At 43.1% G+C, this 19,505-nt stretch overlaps 2 protein-coding genes across 2 annotated transcripts; one reads left to right on the top strand and one right to left on the bottom strand.

Annotated features, from left to right (window-relative positions):
- Positions 1 to 4,139: 4,139 nt before the first annotated feature.
- Positions 4,140 to 13,176, bottom strand: LRRC34 (leucine rich repeat containing 34). The gene is made up of 10 exons (XM_009877174.1): positions 13,061 to 13,176; positions 12,036 to 12,157; positions 11,837 to 11,901; positions 11,039 to 11,122; positions 9,443 to 9,571; positions 7,670 to 7,765; positions 6,409 to 6,563; positions 6,162 to 6,317; positions 4,642 to 4,768; positions 4,140 to 4,343 (listed from the first exon to the last, which is right to left on the bottom strand). Exons 1-10 carry the CDS (start codon positions 13,174 to 13,176, stop codon positions 4,140 to 4,142), a joined length of 1,254 nt encoding a protein of 417 aa, XP_009875476.1.
- A 1,552-nt stretch (positions 13,177 to 14,728) lies between these two features.
- LRRIQ4 (leucine-rich repeats and IQ motif containing 4) lies at positions 14,729 to 19,505 on the top strand. The gene is made up of 5 exons (XM_009877177.1): positions 14,729 to 15,835; positions 16,741 to 16,914; positions 17,242 to 17,380; positions 18,096 to 18,292; positions 19,368 to 19,505. The coding sequence occupies exons 1-5, from the start codon at positions 14,729 to 14,731 to the stop codon at positions 19,503 to 19,505; spliced, it is 1,755 nt and encodes a 584-aa protein (XP_009875479.1).

Below are 19,505 nucleotides of genomic sequence, written 5' to 3'. Positions count from 1 at the left end.
ATATGAAATATTTGTAGGTGTGTTCAGGCTGGGTGCTGTAGGACTTGAAGGAGCAGGTCTGCATTGTACCTTTTGCCAACAGATGCATGGAAATCAGCTGCTGCACATCTAATTTCTAGGCTTAAGGATTCTGAGTCCATTCTGGAGGTACAAGATTTGTAACAGTATTGATAATTTCTGTAAGGGATTAATATGGGAAAGCATGGAATCTTTTTAGGCAGGCATCTCCTTCTTGAGATCTACCTGCAAAAGGAAAGAGGGAATTTTAGTAATTTCATTGATAGTAATTTAGAGAAAACGACAGGATTTGCCACATCGTTGTTGCAGTCAGTTTTGCACTGAAGTCGGTGCAAGCTTTGCCTAAATGGGTTATCCACACCTAGAAATCTCCAATTTGGCTGTTCAGAAGTACTTACATGAGAATAACTATTACGATACCGACTTCTAAATTTGTGCCTGTGGGCACAAAGCGTGACAACTTTTCTGAAATCAATGTTTCAAAACCATTGTTGAGTATCCATGTTGTGGAGAGGCTATCGGCAAGCCTTGCAGAATTAAGTTCAGCTAAGGACTAATAACTATTTTTTTTGGTTAAATTATTTTTAAAGTATCTTTCATGTATATACAATTTTCCCTCTGCTATTTGTATATACCTCAACTCTCAATTTTATAATCCCCTGGGAGAAGGGAGGGAGTTGTACATATTTAGCCTGAAGTGGTTTACGTTAGACTTTAATAAACTTGTTTTGTAATTTTCCCTCACCTTGTGTCTCCTGTTTATAACTGCAAGGGGTGGCAACAAAAGAGGGAGGGAAGCGGATGTGATGTGACCCCCGGCCAAGCGCCCTGTCGGGAGGACGCGCGGTCGCAGCACGCTGGCACAGCGAGGATTACGACGTTTTCCTCTTGGCACTAAACACACCTGATTTGTCTCATAGGAGATATCTTGGGTCTGTTTAAACTAAACCAAACACAGACTTTATTCTAAATACAATCTAGTATAATGATTTTTAGGTGGTTGTTTTTTTTTTTTTCTCATTTGTTTGGAGGCGTTTGGAGTTTCGGGGATGTTGTTAGGAGGTTGTGTTGTGTTTTTTTTATACAAAGTGCTTTGAAGATGCACTTTTAATGCTAGATATTCAATGAATACCAAAATTTTTATCTTATTTTTACGAGATTGTTGAATTTCACAGAAGGGGTGGTGTGGTGACTAGAGCACTCAGAGGATTTAGGGACCTGTGTTGTACCACTGGCCTGCTGGATCAGTCATTTTTCTTCCCTTTAAATTGGGGCAAAAATGCCACCCTTCAGCAAGGTACTGCAAGTTCTGGATGCTGAAATAATGGTTTAGGGAGTAGGGTTATGCTTGCTTTAGCTACTAGAATAATTTACTTGGAAGATTTAGCTACTAGAATAATTGTCGGAAGAACATGGCAAAAAATTCTAAGCTATGGAAATTGTCTAATTCCAAATAACACAAGATACATATTTTAAGAATTTCAAGGTTTGGTTTTCAGCGAAAGGAAAGCAATAAATGTCTCTGGCTCAGGCCTCTTTAAGCAATACAGGGTTTTGCACACGTAATTATTTTAGTTTGCAGGAAACTTATTTATACGAGATTTGGTAGGAATTACTCTGCAGCCCTTTCTTACAAAGAAATATGAAAGTAAACTGTAACACATACTCTATTTTTATGGATATTGTTAATAAGGCAGAGTGCTCTTATGGGCCAAGCATCTTGCTGTTAAACAAGGGTCCAGACAGAGTACAAATATTTCAAAAACGTACACTAGCACTTTTGAGAGTAGATGCCATTTATCCTGTTACATTTTGTGTATGATCTTGTTGCCATGTTACCACACCTACTGCAAATAAAATACTGCTGTTGGTAGAGTTTTGACTGACTTGGTGGATTTGCTTCCCTGATAATAAATGTAATTCATGCAAGCGAATTAAGAATTTGGGTAATGAAGTTACCCTGAACTTAAATGCAGAACACGGGAAAAATAAATGGAAAAAAATACACCTCGATCTGAATCGAGTGGTCTTTCTGGCAAGAAATTCTATCACCAGTGTCCGAGTACTGAGAGTATCGGAGTATAACCTGCAATGCTCCAGAGCAGCAGCACTCGGGAAAAATACCAACTTTGATGATACAGGCTTTTCTAATTATTTTAAAGCTTAGATATTTTCATAACTTGCAGATACTTCTCAAACAATCCCATTCAGTGCGTCTTCAACTTTTGTCCTCGTTGCGCTGTTCTTCCTGTTTGACAATAGTTAAAATATAAGCTCCTCTCTAGAAGACGGTTTTCGCGGCCTGATGTGCGTATGGACTTTGTGCCGAATGAGATGCCCACAGGTTAAGACGGCCCTGTGCCAGCACGCAGAGCAAACACACCTGCTCTGTGGGCTTGCTGCTGAGTCTTCTTGTGATACCAAGTGCTTCTTGGAGCAACAGAGCCTGACCAAATTGTATTTGGGGGTGGGAGGAATGGAAAAAGAAACCCAACTGAACAAAAAAAACCTCCACCAGCTCTTGGTACCACCTTGGTCATGTCAGCTTGGCCTGTTTCTGCGCTACCGTTGGGATGATACAGAATCAGAACATCAGCAGTTAGATCACTGCTTCTTAGGTTTTATTGTTGAAATTACTTTCTTACCTTTTTTCCCCACATACTTCTCACACGTCTTTTACCTGCGTGCGTGTACATTCACAGATTATTCTGTTACGTAACACTAGCTTTCAACAGGCACACGCAGAAGACTGCAGTAGTGGAAGCCTTTGAGTAAACCTCTGTTGTCCTGTTTGGTGACTTTTTCTACTTAGGAGCATAGATCTAGTCACTTCTATGGGTATGAGCAGAGTGGGTAGAAAAAGGAAATGAGCAGAGTGATTCCCAAAGTTCCATGAAGTTTGTATCCGAATCATTAAACGATGTTGAACTACCATTGAACGCTTATGTTGTCTTATTTGCATGTAGGAGTTGCCGCATGGCTGAAACGATAGAAATATTTTTCAGCAGTTTTCAGGAGACAGGAAGAAATAGTAACACCAAGTTTGACAGCGGTTTTCCTTTGTAGTACAGGAAAAAAAACGCATGCTGCAAGTTATTAATAAAAATACCGTTTATATCCCAGTAACGTAGCTTTAAAATTCCAGCATTATAGTGGCTTAACACTTAAGATAAATGAACTTGGTTTAAAACAAAAGTCACTCTTAGAAAACGATTAAAAAGCTGCACTTACTAAGTAAAAGGAGAGAGTGTGTAGAGCACAGTAGCAACAAGTGGATTTACCCAAAGCTCTCTCTCAGGAATCTGGTCCTACAGCACATCGGATTTGCTGTCAAGCAAAGGTGCTGCCCGGCAGCAGTGCCAGGTGTGTGCGTGTCAGGTTTGTTCTCTGGCCTTTGGAGATGCAGTAACAGCACCCGTGGGTTCTCCTCTCTCAGTTTCTCTGCGGAAACTTGACTGCAGAGATCACAGCCCAGGAAGGGCAACGGCAGCTCTTCTGCGGCGGCCCTGTGGAAGAGGACCCCGTGGCCATGCTACTCCACCCACAGGCTCTGCGGCTGCTCTGATCCAGCCCCTGCACCTTTCTTCAGTGAGAAGCACTTGATAAAAATTCTGATCTGAGGTGTCCTAAGTAGAGAGAAGGTGTCCGAAGTTCAGCTGCTAGGAGGTCTATTTCTGCATCCGCACTGCTGCTGTCCGAACTCCGCAAGCCTCTGGGCAGTGACTGTTTTACTCCCCACTACTGCTAAGAATACCTCGTGTCACTCCTCACACGCTGTGCCGTGGTGAAAATGTTTTCCTCTGACCACGTCCTTTCCCCTGGAAACCCTGGAACTGCAGCTAAACCATGGAAAGGCAAAGGAGATAGCGTGTGATGTAAGTGACTGCAGCAAAATTAATGCATTTTCATATTGATAGACTCTTAATTGGTTGGGCATTATTTAGCAGCAAATTTTAAGGTCATTGGTTCAATACTTTAGTGCCATTTCAAGGGGGTTTAGATTCCTCCTGAAGACCCTGAGGAAACAACATGTGGCAAGTCTGATACTGTTAGAATGTATTTTACTAGAAATAAGATAGGAAAAGCTCAAGCCTATGGAGTGTATCAAGCTGCCACTTCACTCACAAGTGTTCTGAAACAGCGGCAATCGCCAGGCTGGCATTAGCATCTTTGTTTGTCACCTCCCCACAACGTGGTGTCCAGTAGTAATGCTTCTGAAGGCCGTGCGAGAGCTCGGCGAGGCAAACGTGCCCATCCACTTCATAGGGTTCCACGTCTGTACAATTGGGTTTCAAGCGGCCCGTCTGAATTAATTCTGAAAATGCCTGAAATGAGTAAGAGCCAGAATCTGACACAGAGTATTTCACTTTGACTGCAGTGAAGGCTCTAAGAGAGCTCTCAGAGAGCCCATGCAGTAGGAGAGCACTGATCATTTCAGTATGCTGATGTCCAGTGAGTCTCGTTACACCACCACCATATTATAATTATTTTTTAAAAAGCCAACATCGTAAAACAGGTATCTTGTTCACTAATTGCTGTAGTGTTCCCAATGATTGTAAAAACAAATTAGGACAAACAAACAAAACCTAAGCCTCTTAGAGGACTTCAGAAGGAAACACTTACCGTACAGCTGGCTTCATCAAATTTGTTTCCCCAGACGTAAATATAGGAAAGTTCCATGTTTGTTTTCATTGCATCTGAAAGAACTACAAGTCCTTTGCCACTTATATTGTTGCTTACTACTGACAACCTAATAAATAGAGAAGATAGTTATGCAAACATGCACCAAACCACAGGATTCCCATCTCTTATTACAATATATATATGTTATATTATAACTTTTATATTTGTTATTCATAATATGGTTATTTGTTTTTATCAAGGCCAGTCCTACTACAAAATCTTCCTCAGGTTGCTACAGGCAGTTTGAGCTATGGATTGGTACTATTTCTCAAGGCCTTTCCATGACTAGTGCAGCCAAGTTGTTCACTATTCGGTTCTTTGGTGTCAGTGACCTACTGCGTGGTGGCCAGGTCTCATCTCTAGTCTGCTTTGAAGCCTAACCCTTGGCACTTATCCAGGCTTAGCTTTGATCTTTGCGGAGTGGCAGTTATTTTTATATTAGTGAACCTGGAAGGCTTTCAGAGGCACCGAGCAGCCGCCACCTCCTCAGTCTGCTACTTAAAACTAATGGCTTCAGGTAACACCTTTGATCAGCTTTTACATCCTGCTGGCGCGGAGCTTAACGCGGGCTACAGAATACACCCCGACGGGGAGATTACAGCGCTTTTGGGTTCACCTGGAAGCTAACTTAAACAGAGGATTTTCTTCCGTGTTGAAGATCAGAATCAACAAATATAGTGCCTTATCCCTGCAGGGAATCTGATTATCTTAAAATTGTGACAGCTCTTGTTTGTTTTCGTTTGTGCGCCGCAGGGACGTATGCTTTAAAGATGCAGAAAGAGGTAACAAGACCTGATTGCCTTCCCCTACACGCACCCCTTAGAATCACTGTAGAAGCTGTGAATCACACGTAAGATGACCCACTACAACACTGATCTAAGCGTCAACTCCCCAAAAAACCGAAACAGAAGAGCAAGCATATGTCAGCAATGGATATTTTGAAAAGATGAAAAAAAAAAAGGAAGTACATAAAAAAGAGGATGAGTTAGGAATAGGCCTGGCACTGTGGGAAGGTGACAATGAGGCGTTGGCACATGGGACTGGGTGTGTCTTGACCTCGTGTTTGTCACCTCTGGCTCACGTGAAGCTACAGTCATTAAGTCACCAAACAGAGGCCTTCTGCACCGTCTGAAATGCATTAGTATGTCCTGCCTGGTCTCCAGCTGCAGGGCTCTGAGAGGACCTGTGGCTCACCTGCCAGCACGTGGGATGTCTCACAGGTCTTAGGACATCTCAACACAGCAGGAGACACCTATGCTTGGGGAAAGGAATCCCACCCCATGTTACTCACAGTGTTCCCTCTCCCACCCCGAGAAGGAAAAATGGACCAGAAAGTTTGAAACTTCCTGATCGACATCAAAGCCCACAGCTTTGTCAGTTCAGCCACTGCAAAGTTCAAGTTTCTTATGCTCTAGAGTCACAACGCCTGCAGCCTCTGGGGAAGGTACGTAAATACTAACGCCTGAAGAGTCCTGTTGTACAAGGCCAAGGCTTCGCTCAGGTAGATGGCTCCATCATCTCCTATTCGGTTTGCATTAAGATCTAGGATTTCCAGGGTTTGGTTACATTTTAGTAGTTGTCCCAAAAATTTTGCACCGTCACAGGTTATTTTATTACTGAAAGAGAGATGCACACATTTTTTTAAAAAGGTGCTCAGAAAATCAATTTCTAATGTTAGTCAGGGCTATATCACTTAATAACTCTTACCAGCTAAGATCAAGATATTTCAGGCTGGAGTTTTCATACAAAGCCTCACACAGCTGTTCTACACCAAAGTTTTTCATTTCGTGCTTGCGCAGGTGTAGTTCCACAAGAGAAGAGTTACTTTTCAACATTACGGCTACATGAGCTGTGGTCTCTTCCTAAAAATACACAGTTTTATTCAGCTGTACTTTAGGATAAGATATGGTCTCACTTCAGTAAAAGGGAGATGTAAAACTAGCAAAAAGATTTGGTCAGCACTAGTGTTCTATTTTGCATATTACAGCTCTGAATTAAAAATAACCAGGAAACAATATATTATGGTAATGCTGATTAAAAAAAAAATAGAAACAACCCAGAAAGATATTTGCAGATTTATAGTACCAGATACACCCTTGCAAATATAAGCAGCATCAATGTTTGATTCATTACATCGAATCAGTTTTCCTCCTAGTCATTGCTCTTGAAAAAAATGAATGTTGGAGTGAGTCTTCACTAATATTAAAAATATTTTGTCATGATGCTAATCTATCATTAGGCAAGACAATTATGGCAACTGCTGCCAGTCTGGTGAAACCACTACCACAACCAGCTCGATAGGTGCCTGCAAGGCAAAGCCCCCCGGCCCCCCGTGCTGGCCCGCAGCCAGCAGCCTGTGGTGCCTTGCAGATTCTCTCTTCGGCGCTCGACTGCTTTGGGTTTGTGTCTTTGTTTCAGATAACAAATGCGCCTTAAGTTTTGCGCTGATCACCTGTTAAATTCATGCTTCAGGTTCGCCTAGAGAAACTAGAAAACCACACAAGCCCAGCGAACACATGTTGTTGAAGTGTGCCGCGCTTCAGGCTGCGGGCGCTGGCAATTGCCCAGGTATCGCAGCACCCAGATGAAAGCAGCCTGTTGTTCTTCCCCTCATTTCCTGCTAAACAGCATTTCTCCTCAGTTTGCTAAACAATGAATGAAACTCGCCGTGCTGTAACAGCAGAAGAAATACTTGGTTCACCAATACCAAGCCGTCTCCATTAGCTCATTATTTAACAAATGCATAAGCACAAAGAAATAATTCTTTTAAAAATTGATCTTCTAGTTAAACAGGGGCAGCCTGCAACTGCACAAAACTTGGCACAGAAAGAGAAGAATATTTCTGCAGCCATCACTAGGTAAGGAAACCCAGCGCACTGTGCAGCTCAGCTGTCCGAATGCACATCAGTACAGATTTTACTTACGCTTCTCTCTTGGACTGAGCTGACACCCCAGGCCGTGGACGTACCTGTTGGCTGTACAGTAAAGGACGATTTAGGTTTATTGCTTTGAGTGATTTGTTCTGAGTCAGGGCTGTTGCTATCGCTACTAGACACTGTGTGCCCTGGAAATGAAAATAAACAAACTCTTCAGAGAAGCCCGTCCAACACACAGATCAAGCTACCAAATTACCAGGACTTCTTAGAACTGATTGTCAGAAGATCAAAACCATCAAATGGGCTCAGGTTGGAAATACTATTGCTTCTGCCTCCATGTACTCTGAAGAGACACAAGTGCTCAGAGACACAAGTGTATTTTCTCATAATAAATGCCAACTCCCTATGGAATAATAGAATGGAACAGGACTAGGAAGTACAAATTACTAGGCAATTTGGCAACTCAGAATAAAAAGCAAGAATAATGCACCTCAAAGATACTCGACCACTTAATTGATGCTGTATTTTGGTTTTCCTAATTTATGAATTAAAATCAGCTTGTATGTGTTCCCTGAGGTCTTTGGTAAAAGCCTCAGGTAACAGTTATCCACTAAGTAAATTCGTACTAAACGTGAATTAATGTGATAGTTTAGAACAGAGGCCAGTTAAGATTTTTTTATTTATTTCCTTCACATTATTTTCTAATTAGGCTGGTGTACACCCAAAGCTATTTCAGTTTTCTATCAACTCCCTACAAATCATAAACATATTAAGGTTTCATATAAATCCTACACTGGCTACACTTTCCTCGTTTATGTTTTCATAACACCTTTTACAGTTTCTGAGAAGTATTTTCCCTTCTAGTTTAGGAGCAACTTCTGTAATTCCAGGAAATATATTAAAATTTTCATCTGACCCCAGTAATCTCCCTGCCTCCAGGTGACAGTTGTAACTGTTAGGTTACAGTCAAATTTAATCCTTCTGCCCAATATATACTGCATTATCTCCTGAAAAGATGAACACCCTTAACAGGAAGGAGGAGTGGCCCATCTTAATTTCACTTCTAGCTTGGTTAGAGCGTGCTCCTGCAGTGCAAGGCACAGGACCAAATCCTTCCAGGCAGGGAGAAGAACCACTTCCACCTTCTGGCCCCTGTGATGCGATCACACAAAGCCATCCCATCAGTGAGGCGCTGTGACCTCCCACCAGGAGGAAGTTTGCAGCTCCAACCGCCGTATCCCACAGGTTTTTAGAAGCTTTCCACACTGGCTGGAGCGGGAAGCGCTCTGCTTAGAGCCTTGACCCTCTTCTACCCTCCTGACTTGCCCTGTGCACTGTGTTAAGAAGTGTCGGTGCCCAGCTCTAGGAGGTGGCAAGTTACATGAGATGAAAGCGAGTGTCTTTCTACTCAATTCAGCGCTCTTGTGCCTACGTCCTTCACAGATCGAGCTCTGGCAGGAGCAACAGAGCTGTGGGACTGAGCGACTTTCAGGTGTTACAGCACTGCACGCTTGAGAAGGAAAAGAGCCTCCAGGGAGTAAGAAGCCCTTTCTTCAACACGAATCACATGGATCTTAGACAGTGTAACAAAAATGAACAGCAAAAAACCTTGGAAAATATGAAAGCCAAGCACCTGAGGACGTGGTGGCTCTAATATATCGTCAGTTATGACTTCACAGGTGTTCCATGCAACACACGCCTTTCCACGTGCGCACAGCAATATTATACATTGCGTCACCTCCAGCTATCACAAAAGGTAAAATCAATGTCAACAGATGGTATTTTCCCCTATCTAAGCACTGCTGGACCTCTGTAATACCCTTCAAAGATTCTCCTCATTGCTGATAATTTACCGGGTTACTCACCAGATCGCAGTCTCCAAGATCCAGCTTTTCTAAGGTTGAATTAATTTTTAGCATCGAAGCAAAGAACATTCCACCTTTGTTTCCTATTCTGTTTCCAGTCATTCTCAAATACACAAGTGTTTCATTCCTCTAGACAAAATAATAATTATTTTTTAAAAAAAATCAATTCCTTTCAAATGGCCTGAAAAACAACATTGTCTTTTTTATGCAGATTCTGCTGGTTGTCACATAAAGACAAAACATCCCTCTAGAAGAACTAAGTGATAACGCTGACTAAGCAGTTGGCTCAGGCTCCCCACAGGGGAATCAAATCCATGAGAGTCTGGAAGCAAAATTTTGAGTATTTGAAAACTTTTGTTTCTTTCAAGTTCACAAATTTCACACTCATGAAAATAATTCAGGCAGATATTTCTGCCTAAATCAGCAGCTGAAATGCATATTGTAGTCTTTTAAATCATATGACCAGTCAAAGCTCAGTGAAGCTGGTGCCTTCGTTGGGACTCCGTGGTGCAGAGTCAAGCCAGCGTGTACGTCTGTGCTGGGGACTTCACTGCAATACAAAGTTCTGATAGAGAAGTCAGTATCTTTTCCCCACCCTCAACAGAATTTCAGTGGATATATCCACCGCTAAAGCCCTAAATGCAACACAGAGTAGTTTTGTATTTTTAATTCCTCAGCACTGCTGTAATCATTCATTACCACAGATTATAATTGATTGAGTGACTATAAAAATAGTCCTGTGAGCAACAGAACTAATGAAGCCTGCTTTCATACGGCTTTACATCTTCCACGTGCCCCCAGTACCCTTTTCCTGTGCTGCAGCACCTTGCTACAGCAACTCCTTCCCTTCTCCTCCATAGAACACCCCCTTCACCCCCAGAACCCTCCCTGCCCAGCTCGGTGGTCAGGTCCTGCCACCCGCCCGCTCAGCAAACGCCATAACGGGGCTGCACAAACAGCTTTGGGGGTTGCCTGTGAGCCCAGCGTTGTACAATCTACAGCACAACCTTGTAGAGGCCTGTCAAATTCAGCTGAAATCAGTTCAGAGTTCAAAGGCTACGAGAGAGGAAGAAAAAGCTCGTGTGAGCTTCATTCTGCAAACACAACGAATCTCACAGACAAGCCTCATTTCCTTGGGAAACCACATTAAAAATAACAAACATGTTTTTATGCTGCTGCTGTAAGGCAACGTTTTGAAAACATATCTTGGACATCTTGAATCAAGACAAATATTGACATCAAAGTACAGGCAAATTTAATGCAATGTTTGAAAATTTAAAAAAAAAAAATGAAAAAACAATGGCATTATATATCCTATACTATAGTATTTTCCTCACAGAAGAATCCAGCTGTGATAGTTGTGATAATTAACCATTAATGGCAGCACAGGGCAACTTTCTCTTGTGTGAAATCTGATTTCTGAAGTCTGCCTTCGGAAAACAGGCAGTCCCTGTGAGACAGCAAAATGTTGAATGGACCGAAGAGAGAGATCTCTTTCAGCTAGCTCTGATGTTGGCAGGACAGCCAGTACTGCTCATCAAAAATAAAAAGATCAAACTAGATGCCATTGTCTAAATTTCCCGGACAAATACTCACATGGAGTGCTCTCGCTATCAGCTCTGCTCCATTTGTACCAATATCATTAAACATCAGGTTAAGGTACCGCAGAGTGGAGTTTTCCTTAGGAAGAAGCAAAGCAGAAACCAATGAGACATTTTTCCAGAGCATGCCTGCATTTTTTCAAAATGGTATGCATCATACATACACTTAAAACCTCTGTCCTTCACTGCATTCCAGGCAGCCCCTGATTTGAAGAAGTAAAGAATGCCAAAGTGTGTCAGATGATGAAGGAAAGGCAGAAAAATACGTAGTGCATAGGTCCTCACAGGCTTACAGAAACCACCCAGGGACTCGTCTGCTCGGCATGACCAGAGGAGGCAGGTGGTCACGCTCGGATGCAGACCTCTGGGCATTTTGTGAACCTAATAGCACTCCCTGAGCTCTAGGAACACAGACACCAAGCGGCAACTCACCATTTGCTATCTGTATTCTAGTGCTTGCAATGACAAAAAAAAGCAGCCCGAAAGTTTCCTATGTCTAGGCCTACAAAAAGGCTAACAAGAGACGATAAAGTATCTAAAACAAAGGCCCTGGCACACAGTTTATTCCACTCTTCTTTCTTCAGGAAACTCAGGCCAAAGGTTTTCTACCAGAAATTAAAAATCTCCCCAGAGAATACAGTCTGAGGTTCTAGCAGGATGGACTGGGATGTAAAAGTTAAAATTAACAGAATTTTGCCAAAACAATGTATTCTTGTCTCCAATACACCACATGTAATTATTATCACAGCCAAATAAATTACAAGTTGCTGAAAGACAAACATCAGCTTGGCACCTTGAGGAACGTTGCCACGTCCTTTGCTCCAGCATCAGTCAATACATTATACCTAAGGTCCAAACCTGAAAAAGACGAAGAATGAAGAATATGACAAATTGTTTTCTTTTTTAGAGAAATAAAGATTAACTAAGGCTGAAATCCAGCCCGTTTTCTCCTATTAGCCCAGCAATACCAAGCGCGCAGGAAAAAAGCTTACCTGTGACAAGCGCAGCATTACGTAACACAGAGGCAAGAACTTGAAGATCATCGTCTGTAACCCTCTGCACGGGCACTACATTATTATTTCCAGCTATTTTTAATGTGATCCCTTCTGTCCATCTGCCGTAACACAAAAACAGAAGCAGGTGGGGAGCAGTAAAATGACACAGAAAAAAAATAATTCTCCCTCCAGATAAGAAGTGCACCCATGCTTGCCCCGGCTGATGCGTTTGCATGCAGTTAGCTGCTGCCGCTACCTTCAGTAACACCGTGACAGGCAACGCGAGTCAGCTGCACCTCAGCACTGTCTTTTTGGGTGTTAGGAAGACACTGCACAGCTGCACCACCACACTTAGCACACGTGCACAGAAAGCAAGGAGAAGCAACATGAGGGGAGGGCAGATGGAAATAAAGACAATCCTGGATGTTACCTCATCATCTCCTTTTTACGCTTTCCCCTTCCTTTATTTACTCTGTCTGACCTCAGAATCAAAATATAACACAAACCATTTCCCTACGCTTTATTTTCTCAGGTTTGTCTCCAAAGGACAACTAACATTGACCCCAGGAGCATCCATGAGAGGAAGCCCTACCTGGCCACATAATGATAGAGAGTTTGAGTGGTTAATAGCCTGGCAGGATTCTGAGACACTTCAAGGAAACATTACCTGTTGGAAGCTGACTGGAGCTTTTTAAACAGGAGTGAGACAAAAGGAAGGGAGGTAGGATGACTAGACACTGGGTTTGGCTGTTCTAAGGGACACAAAGGCACCATCCTGTACATTTTTCACTTTTTTTTCACTTCACTGCTTGTAAAGCTGCCCAGAAGGGATATATAGCTACAAACTTCTGCCAAGATGATGTCAAGATGAGTCAAACCAGAACTTCAGCAGTAAATGCTAAATATGATTTGTGTTTAAGCCTGAAACTGCATGAAACTTTCTCACTGTTTAATTCCTTGTCCTGCTATCTTGCTTAAGGCTTTCAGAAGCATCTGAAACATCCTATTCATTATTTACTTACGTTTTTTCTTTTTTATCGGCTTCTTGAAGCACATGAGCAATGAAGGGGTTTTCAGGTTGGCCCAGGTTTCGGCAGGTCTGCACATAGTGCTGGAGAAGAGCTGGATGAACTGACATGACCTACTGGGGAACAAAACAAAGTGTTACTGCATCGTAAGGGCAGCCTAGCAACATCACCAGGGACCCAGGCGCTGCTGTGCCAGCCTCTGCGTAACAACAAAAATGGGCTCGGTCTGAAAAGGGTTACAACTCCTGGTATGCAGCACAAGAATAACAGATACAGACAGGCAGGAAAAGAAGGAGGGGGAAAAAAAATGTGGATTTGTGTATGTGTTTGTGATCCACTGTGGCAAAGGATCCGAGCTAACAGAGAATTAGTATTCATGCAGGCAGGTCTTTTTTAGCCTGAAAAGCAGCCAGGCCCCCGACCTCCACAGGCCTACCTGAGCGATCAGTGCCTGCACCCTCTCCCTGTGGTGCCCGGCCCATGGGCGAGCTCTGCCCTGTGGCTGAGATGGATTATTCCAAGGTTCACAACCCTTGGTGGTGGAGCCTGTCTCCCAGGAGAGCGTCCCGGGCACCCCACCAAGAGGGAGGGGGCCAAGGTAGCTGGGCCCAGCCCAGGAGCACTGCTGGGCCCTCCCCATGGTGGCAGAGGCCTGGCTGCCTCTCCAGGGAGGGGAGTTTCCTCAGTTTACCCTCAGAATATTTACTTACTGGTCTGCCCACGGTCTCCAAGGAGCCTTTGCCAAAATTTCCGTGGTTATATGTATTAGCAGTTACTTCAAAGGTGCCCATCCTGGTCCTTTATGCCAAATAAACCCTTCTACTGAGTTCACTGCTGCAGGGGGAGGTGGGCTTGTGGGGTTCGCTCCCGAGTACTGAACTCAGAGCTAACGAAAAAGAAAACGCCCTTGTGCAACATTTCAATTAGTCTGGGAAGACCAGCATGAGTCTTTCTCTGGCTGCTCAGTTCTTTCTTGTCTTGGCAGTACCTGGAACCAGCCCATCTCTGGAAACGTGAGATCCTCCTGGTAAGGTTACGGCGGCAGAGAAAAGGGTGTCAGGTGGGAGATGACTGACAGCTGCCTCCTGACCTCCACCTTCTCTCTTATCATTCCTTAAATGCCAGCTAAAAGATTTCTTTCTGATGTCCAGACATCAGAGGTCGGTCAGGTAGTCGCCCTTCCCACCTTCTGCTCTTTTGCTATCAGCAACAGTAAAACTTGGAGGGTTATCAAATACCAGATGCACTGGCATCTCTGGGGCTCAGAAACCACCAAGTGTTACAGAAGAAGGTTCCGTCTTTTCACAGTAAGTCTCTTCCAGTTTTACAGTCAGCATAGCTGAAGACAGATCTGTCAGCATTTGTAAACAGAGGCCTTCAAGACTCAAGAATGTTGCTTCATCCAGCTCCCCTGACATCACAAGGTCACCCTCTGAATTTGGCTGTTGGGGATGCACTGGGACTCAAACCTTTGATCCCGCTGTCTGTGCTGCAGGTTTCGATCTCGATGAACACAAACAGCTTTTTGAAGGGGTACAACTGAGAGCAGAACCTGTCCCTCACTGCTGAATTCTTCCAGTATTTATTTAGCATGGGAAGGTCTTTGAGGATTCTTGATTTTTTTATTTTTCTCTCTTTTGAAATTAAAAATTAGGAGCAGAGATGGCTGAGTCTCAGCAGAGCCAGGAGGCCAGCACAGGGCACGCTCACCACCCTAAAGCTGACTCCGTTGGTTTTGAGGATGACCATGTTGAGACTGCACAAGAAATACCAGTGAATAAGATGTCAGGGAACGAAGCTCGTCCTCCCACAAGCGTCACAGACAAGATATTTTTTATCGATTTAGCCAATAAGCAACTGAAAACCATCTCACCAAAGGTCTTCAGTCTAGAATATCTGGAAGAGCTGCACATGGAAAAGAATCAGATAACAAGCATCCCCAGGGGCATCAATAACCTGAGGCACCTGAAGATCCTCTACTTGGATCAGAACCACATACAGGACCTATGTGAAGAACTGGGGCAGCTGAAATATCTTCTGAGCTTAGATTTAAGTAACAACCCCCTCTCCTACAGTTCACTGTCAGTTATCAGCAAGTTGCAGTCCCTTCGTCGGCTCAGGCTCTATAAAACAAACTTGCAAGAAATCCCAGTGCAGATCTGTAAGCGCCTCCATCACCTTGAACTGCTTGGCCTTTCTGACAATAATCTCAAGTCTCTGCCTAAAGAAATAGTGAACCTGACAAAACTCAAGGAAATTTACCTCCGGAAAAACAGATTTGAAAGCTTTCCCAAGGAGCTTTGTCATATTGCTAGTTTAGAAATAATAGATCTGGAACAAAATCTAATCAGTCTCATCCCAGAAGAGGTAGGCTTTTTGACAAACTTAGTTAAGCTATTTTTAGCTTTTAATAACTTATCCATCATTCCTCCTACACTGCGACGCTGCCAGAAGCTGGATCTGCTGGATCTGTCTCATAATTTCCTGCACAAGCTTCCCCCAGGTTTGAAGGATCTCACTGAAATGAGAGTACTCAAACTGTCTGCTAACAGCCTGGAGAAGTTCCCACAGCAGATCTGCTGCTGGCCTTCCCTTTCCCACGTTTATCTGAGGAACACTGGACTGCGCAGAGTACCCAAGTCCTTCACCAAATTAACCAGCGTCAGGATACTAGATCTGGGTGAAAATTGCTTCAGTAAGATTCCTAAAGGAATAAGCATGATGAAAAATCTAGAAGTACTGGCCCTGGATGACAATCAGATACAGGAGGTATTTGTTCCTTTGTTTTCATTTTTATTTTTTTTGATCCCTCCACTTTTGCAAAAATCTAAGCTCTTCATTACAAACCTTCCCTATAACACTGAAGAGAAATGTTCCACCTGGTGTGCACCTGAGCCCAGGTTCTCCTTATCACTGACACCTGAGTATTGAGGCAGGGAGAGAATAGCAAGAATGTGGAAACACTGACCTTTGTGTTGAATCGTAAAGCCGAAATACTGACTGGAAGGATTGCTTCAGTCTTTGTGCATCTTTTTTTTTTTTTCTTTGCACACTGGAAAAGAAGAGCTGCATTTGCTTAGAATCAATACGTCACAAACTGAGACAGAGCAGAGGGCAATTTAAAAATGGCTGTGATGCTGTTAATGCCACTAACATTTGCCATTCATTTGGTAATGAACAATTATGTACTCCAAAGGTGTGTTACTGTAAGCGTAACAGTATTCACGGACATACTCATTTAAGTGCTCAGAATACACCTTCATTTTTATATAATGCAACATTTCTTTTCCAAGGAAATTTTCACTTATGCAATTTTCTTCTTGAAGGTTACATTTACAGAAGTCATAATTTATGCAAAAGAATCATTTTCAGATTTTGTTCATTTAAATTACTTTTGCCTGCACTGAGCATACAAAGCAAATGAAATAGAATAATGTTTCTGCTAAGAATAAACCCCATAAGAAATCTTTCCAGCAGAGGAAACAAAGTGGATCTTTTTGCAGAATTTTCACTGTACTGCGAGGTATAATGTTACCTTAATGAGCAGAACATTTTGTGTTCATCCATCAACAGTAAAGCAGCTCCACAGCATTTTCTTGGACATTTTTCCCTAAAACAAATTCCCAAAGATTACTGTTTAATTGACATGATGTATCTTTTTAATGACTGTCTAGATACCCGCGGAGCTGAAAGAACTGACAAATTTGAAAAGCCTTAACCTGTCTGAAAACCAATTCAGTGTCTTTCCAATGGAAATCTTTCTTCTGGATTCATTAGAAAAATTATACCTGGGACAAAAAAAAGGAATTAAATTGACGAGCCTGCCAGAAGACATCAGCAAATTGCAGGTAGGAGCAAGAGAAGGGAGAAGATCTTGGTCTGCTGTGGTGTGGCACTTTTGTGGACTCCAGCTGCTCTCAAATGCAGGACTGGAAGTTCTCCTGATCTCTTCAGGTACATGGTGCAGCATCAGGCCAGAGATGTCAGAATAGTTACCGTATCAAAACTCAGCATTGGAAACTCCTGTCGTCTCTTTGTGTTTAGTAGTCATCCCAATGGGATCGCAGTTCATAAACCTTACTTCCGCGCTTACTGATACTCTCTGTACATTGATTACACATCAAGCTAAGGAAAAATCTTTTAATTATTAAAACTTATGCACACATATTTTCCAGCATCTGAAAGAACTGCATCTGGAGAACAATTGCCTGGAGTACCTACCTGCAACCATCAGCTTGTTGACCCATTTGAATGTACTTGACTGTAGCAACAACCTCCTTAAGGAGCTCCCCGACTCCATATGCCAAGCGGAAGGTAAAATATACTCTTTGTGCTTGTGGCCCTTATGGACACAAGTACCAGTAAGAATTCTGGAAGAAAGAGAGAGAGAAGGGAAAGAAGGAACACAGTGCATCCTTCAGGGCTCATCCTGTAATTGTAAGGGAGCCCAACAGCATAAAAATTAGGAACTGGAAGGATGGGGGAAGTGCTGTACCCACGCCAAGTGGACAGGAGGCCCTCACCCATGACCTACCTCACCCTCGGGGTCTGGGGAAAAAGATATTTCTCAGAGCTCAGCTGGAAGCAGACTGCCTGACCTGCTGGGTCAGCCTGAGCGACTCCAGGACAGTAGTGTGGAACTGGCTCTCGGGTCATGCTCTCCAGCCCGGTCTTTCCATCTCTCCCAGTTCTCCACTGTGCCTCGGTGTGGCTAAGTTCACTTGCACTGCTGGTGTGCTGCTTGGCAGGACTTTTAAAAGTTGAATTTATCGACCTGGCTGCTACGTGAGTAGCCTTCATCTAGTGAAGGAAATGCTTTTCTAGGAGGGTCTGAGTCCCACCCTTTGATATTCACAAGCGGATACTTTGAATTTTAAATGCTCTGGTGAGATGCTCAACTCACGCATTCATTCCGCGCACAGACTGAATTGTTTGTGCCTTACCCCTGTGCTGCTTATGGGAAGCATGCAGGAATTCTCCACATCATTCCCCTTCTTTGTGCTGCAGCTGTTTGCTTTTGCGTGTTCAGGTTTGCAAAAACTGTTCATCCAGAACAATCAATTGTCCCAGCTGCCCGAGGATCTGGACACTCTTCAGCAGCTGGAGGTGGTGGTTGTGGATGGGAACCCTATGGCAAACCCTCCGATAGAAGTGTGCTGTCAGGGGAAAGCTGCCATCTGGGAATTCTTAAAGGAAAAAAGGCGTAAAAAGGCCATAAAATTAAAGGTAAGGGTGTTAAGAAAGCCACCACAATACACATGCAAAGCTGTGGTTTTAGTAATACACAGTTTGCACAACAACTTATAGGGCACTCTATGCAACATCAAACACATCTTAAAGCATCATTTTGATCAGCTAGAGCAGAGCAGTACTTCTATCACTGATCACGTTCAGGTAGGATATAGGAGACCAGCAGGAAATACAGCACTGGGCATCACTCAGAACCGTACCAGGAGGCTGTCACTGCCCCACCAGGTCGCTGCAAGCAAGCACGGAACAGCCCCTGCAACCTGCACCGGAGCTTTCCTTGTCCAGTGGAAGGGGAACGGTTCGTGTGTCTACAAACAAGTCAGATCCTCTAAGTCAAGGCATTGCCTAAGGATGAAACTCACTGCAGGTGGCATCTTCACTCTGGCTGACTGTATTTTGACTGATCCATCGTGCAAACATACTGAACAAAACATTTTCTTTGTGTGTTGTTTTTTTTGGCTTGGTTGCTTATTTTCCCAAAGAACATCAGTCTATATCACCAGTGGGCCACGGCATTAATTTGCTCAGGAAAAATACAGGGCAAAGAAGGAAGGAAAAGGAAAATTCTCAGCCTTTGACTCCTCTGAATCTAAATTATTCCTCTTGTTCTGTAACGTCTATAATTTCATCATGAACTACTGTGTTTCTCCCAAATTATTCTTCTGAACTAAAGGGTGACATTTAAAGATGTGTAGACACAGTAATTTATTACTCTAATCAAAGGATCTGGAGGGTTACAGTGTTAGTGTCCTCCCTGGTAGGAAATTCCTCTTGAAAAAAATAATACAGAGCAAAAGAACAGTCACTGGCTGGCAGTCAATGTTAGCTGCAAACAGTGTAGTCTAATAGAGAACAAAATGGGGTTTTGGAGACCACAATGGGTCTGGCTTTTTACCTCAAGAATACCCACCAGTACTACAGTTCCTGTCCTAGTTTGAGCTAAACAAACCCAATTCTGTTCAGTGATTTTCACTTTCGAGATCAGTTCACACGACTGTTTGTTTTTACCCTTTCCCTCCAGGTAACCAGACTGTTGTTCTCTCTTTTTCAGGTCCGAAGGTTGTGGCGTCAGTTGATGAACGAGAAGGGGCTTAGAGCTTTCTTGGCATTTAAAAGTATGATGGACAAAAAGAAAAAAGGAAAAGAAAAGAAAAAGAAGCCTGTGAAAGGATCAAAAGCCAAAAAGTGA

The sequence above is a fragment of the Apaloderma vittatum genome, unplaced genomic scaffold, assembly GCF_000703405.1.
Source record: "Apaloderma vittatum isolate BGI_N311 unplaced genomic scaffold, ASM70340v1 scaffold5779, whole genome shotgun sequence".
NCBI lineage: Eukaryota > Metazoa > Chordata > Aves > Trogoniformes > Trogonidae > Apaloderma > Apaloderma vittatum.
Note: the sequence above shows the minus strand (reverse complement) of the source record. Positions and strands in the feature narration are given on the sequence as shown.

Excerpts from the sequence above, each read along its gene's own strand:
- LRRIQ4 (XM_009877177.1), top strand. The coding sequence starts at position 14,729 with ATGGCTGAGTCTCAGCAGAGCCAGGAGGCCAGCACAGGGCACGCTCAC. Across the intron at positions 15,836-16,740 it reads ATGACAATCAGATACAGGAG|ATACCCGCGGAGCTGAAAGA; the intron begins GTATTTGTTCCT and ends ATGACTGTCTAG. Across the intron at positions 17,381-18,095 it reads CTCCATATGCCAAGCGGAAG|GTTTGCAAAAACTGTTCATC; the intron begins GTAAAATATACT and ends TTGCGTGTTCAG.
- LRRC34 (XM_009877174.1), bottom strand. The coding sequence starts at position 13,176 with ATGTCAGTTCATCCAGCTCTTCTCCAGCACTATGTGCAGACCTGCCGA. Across the intron at positions 9,572-11,038 it reads TGATAGCGAGAGCACTCCAT|AGGAATGAAACACTTGTGTA; the intron begins GTGAGTATTTGT and ends TATTTTGTCTAG. Across the intron at positions 7,766-9,442 it reads ATCTTGGAGACTGCGATCTG|GGCACACAGTGTCTAGTAGC; the intron begins GTGAGTAACCCG and ends TTTCATTTCCAG.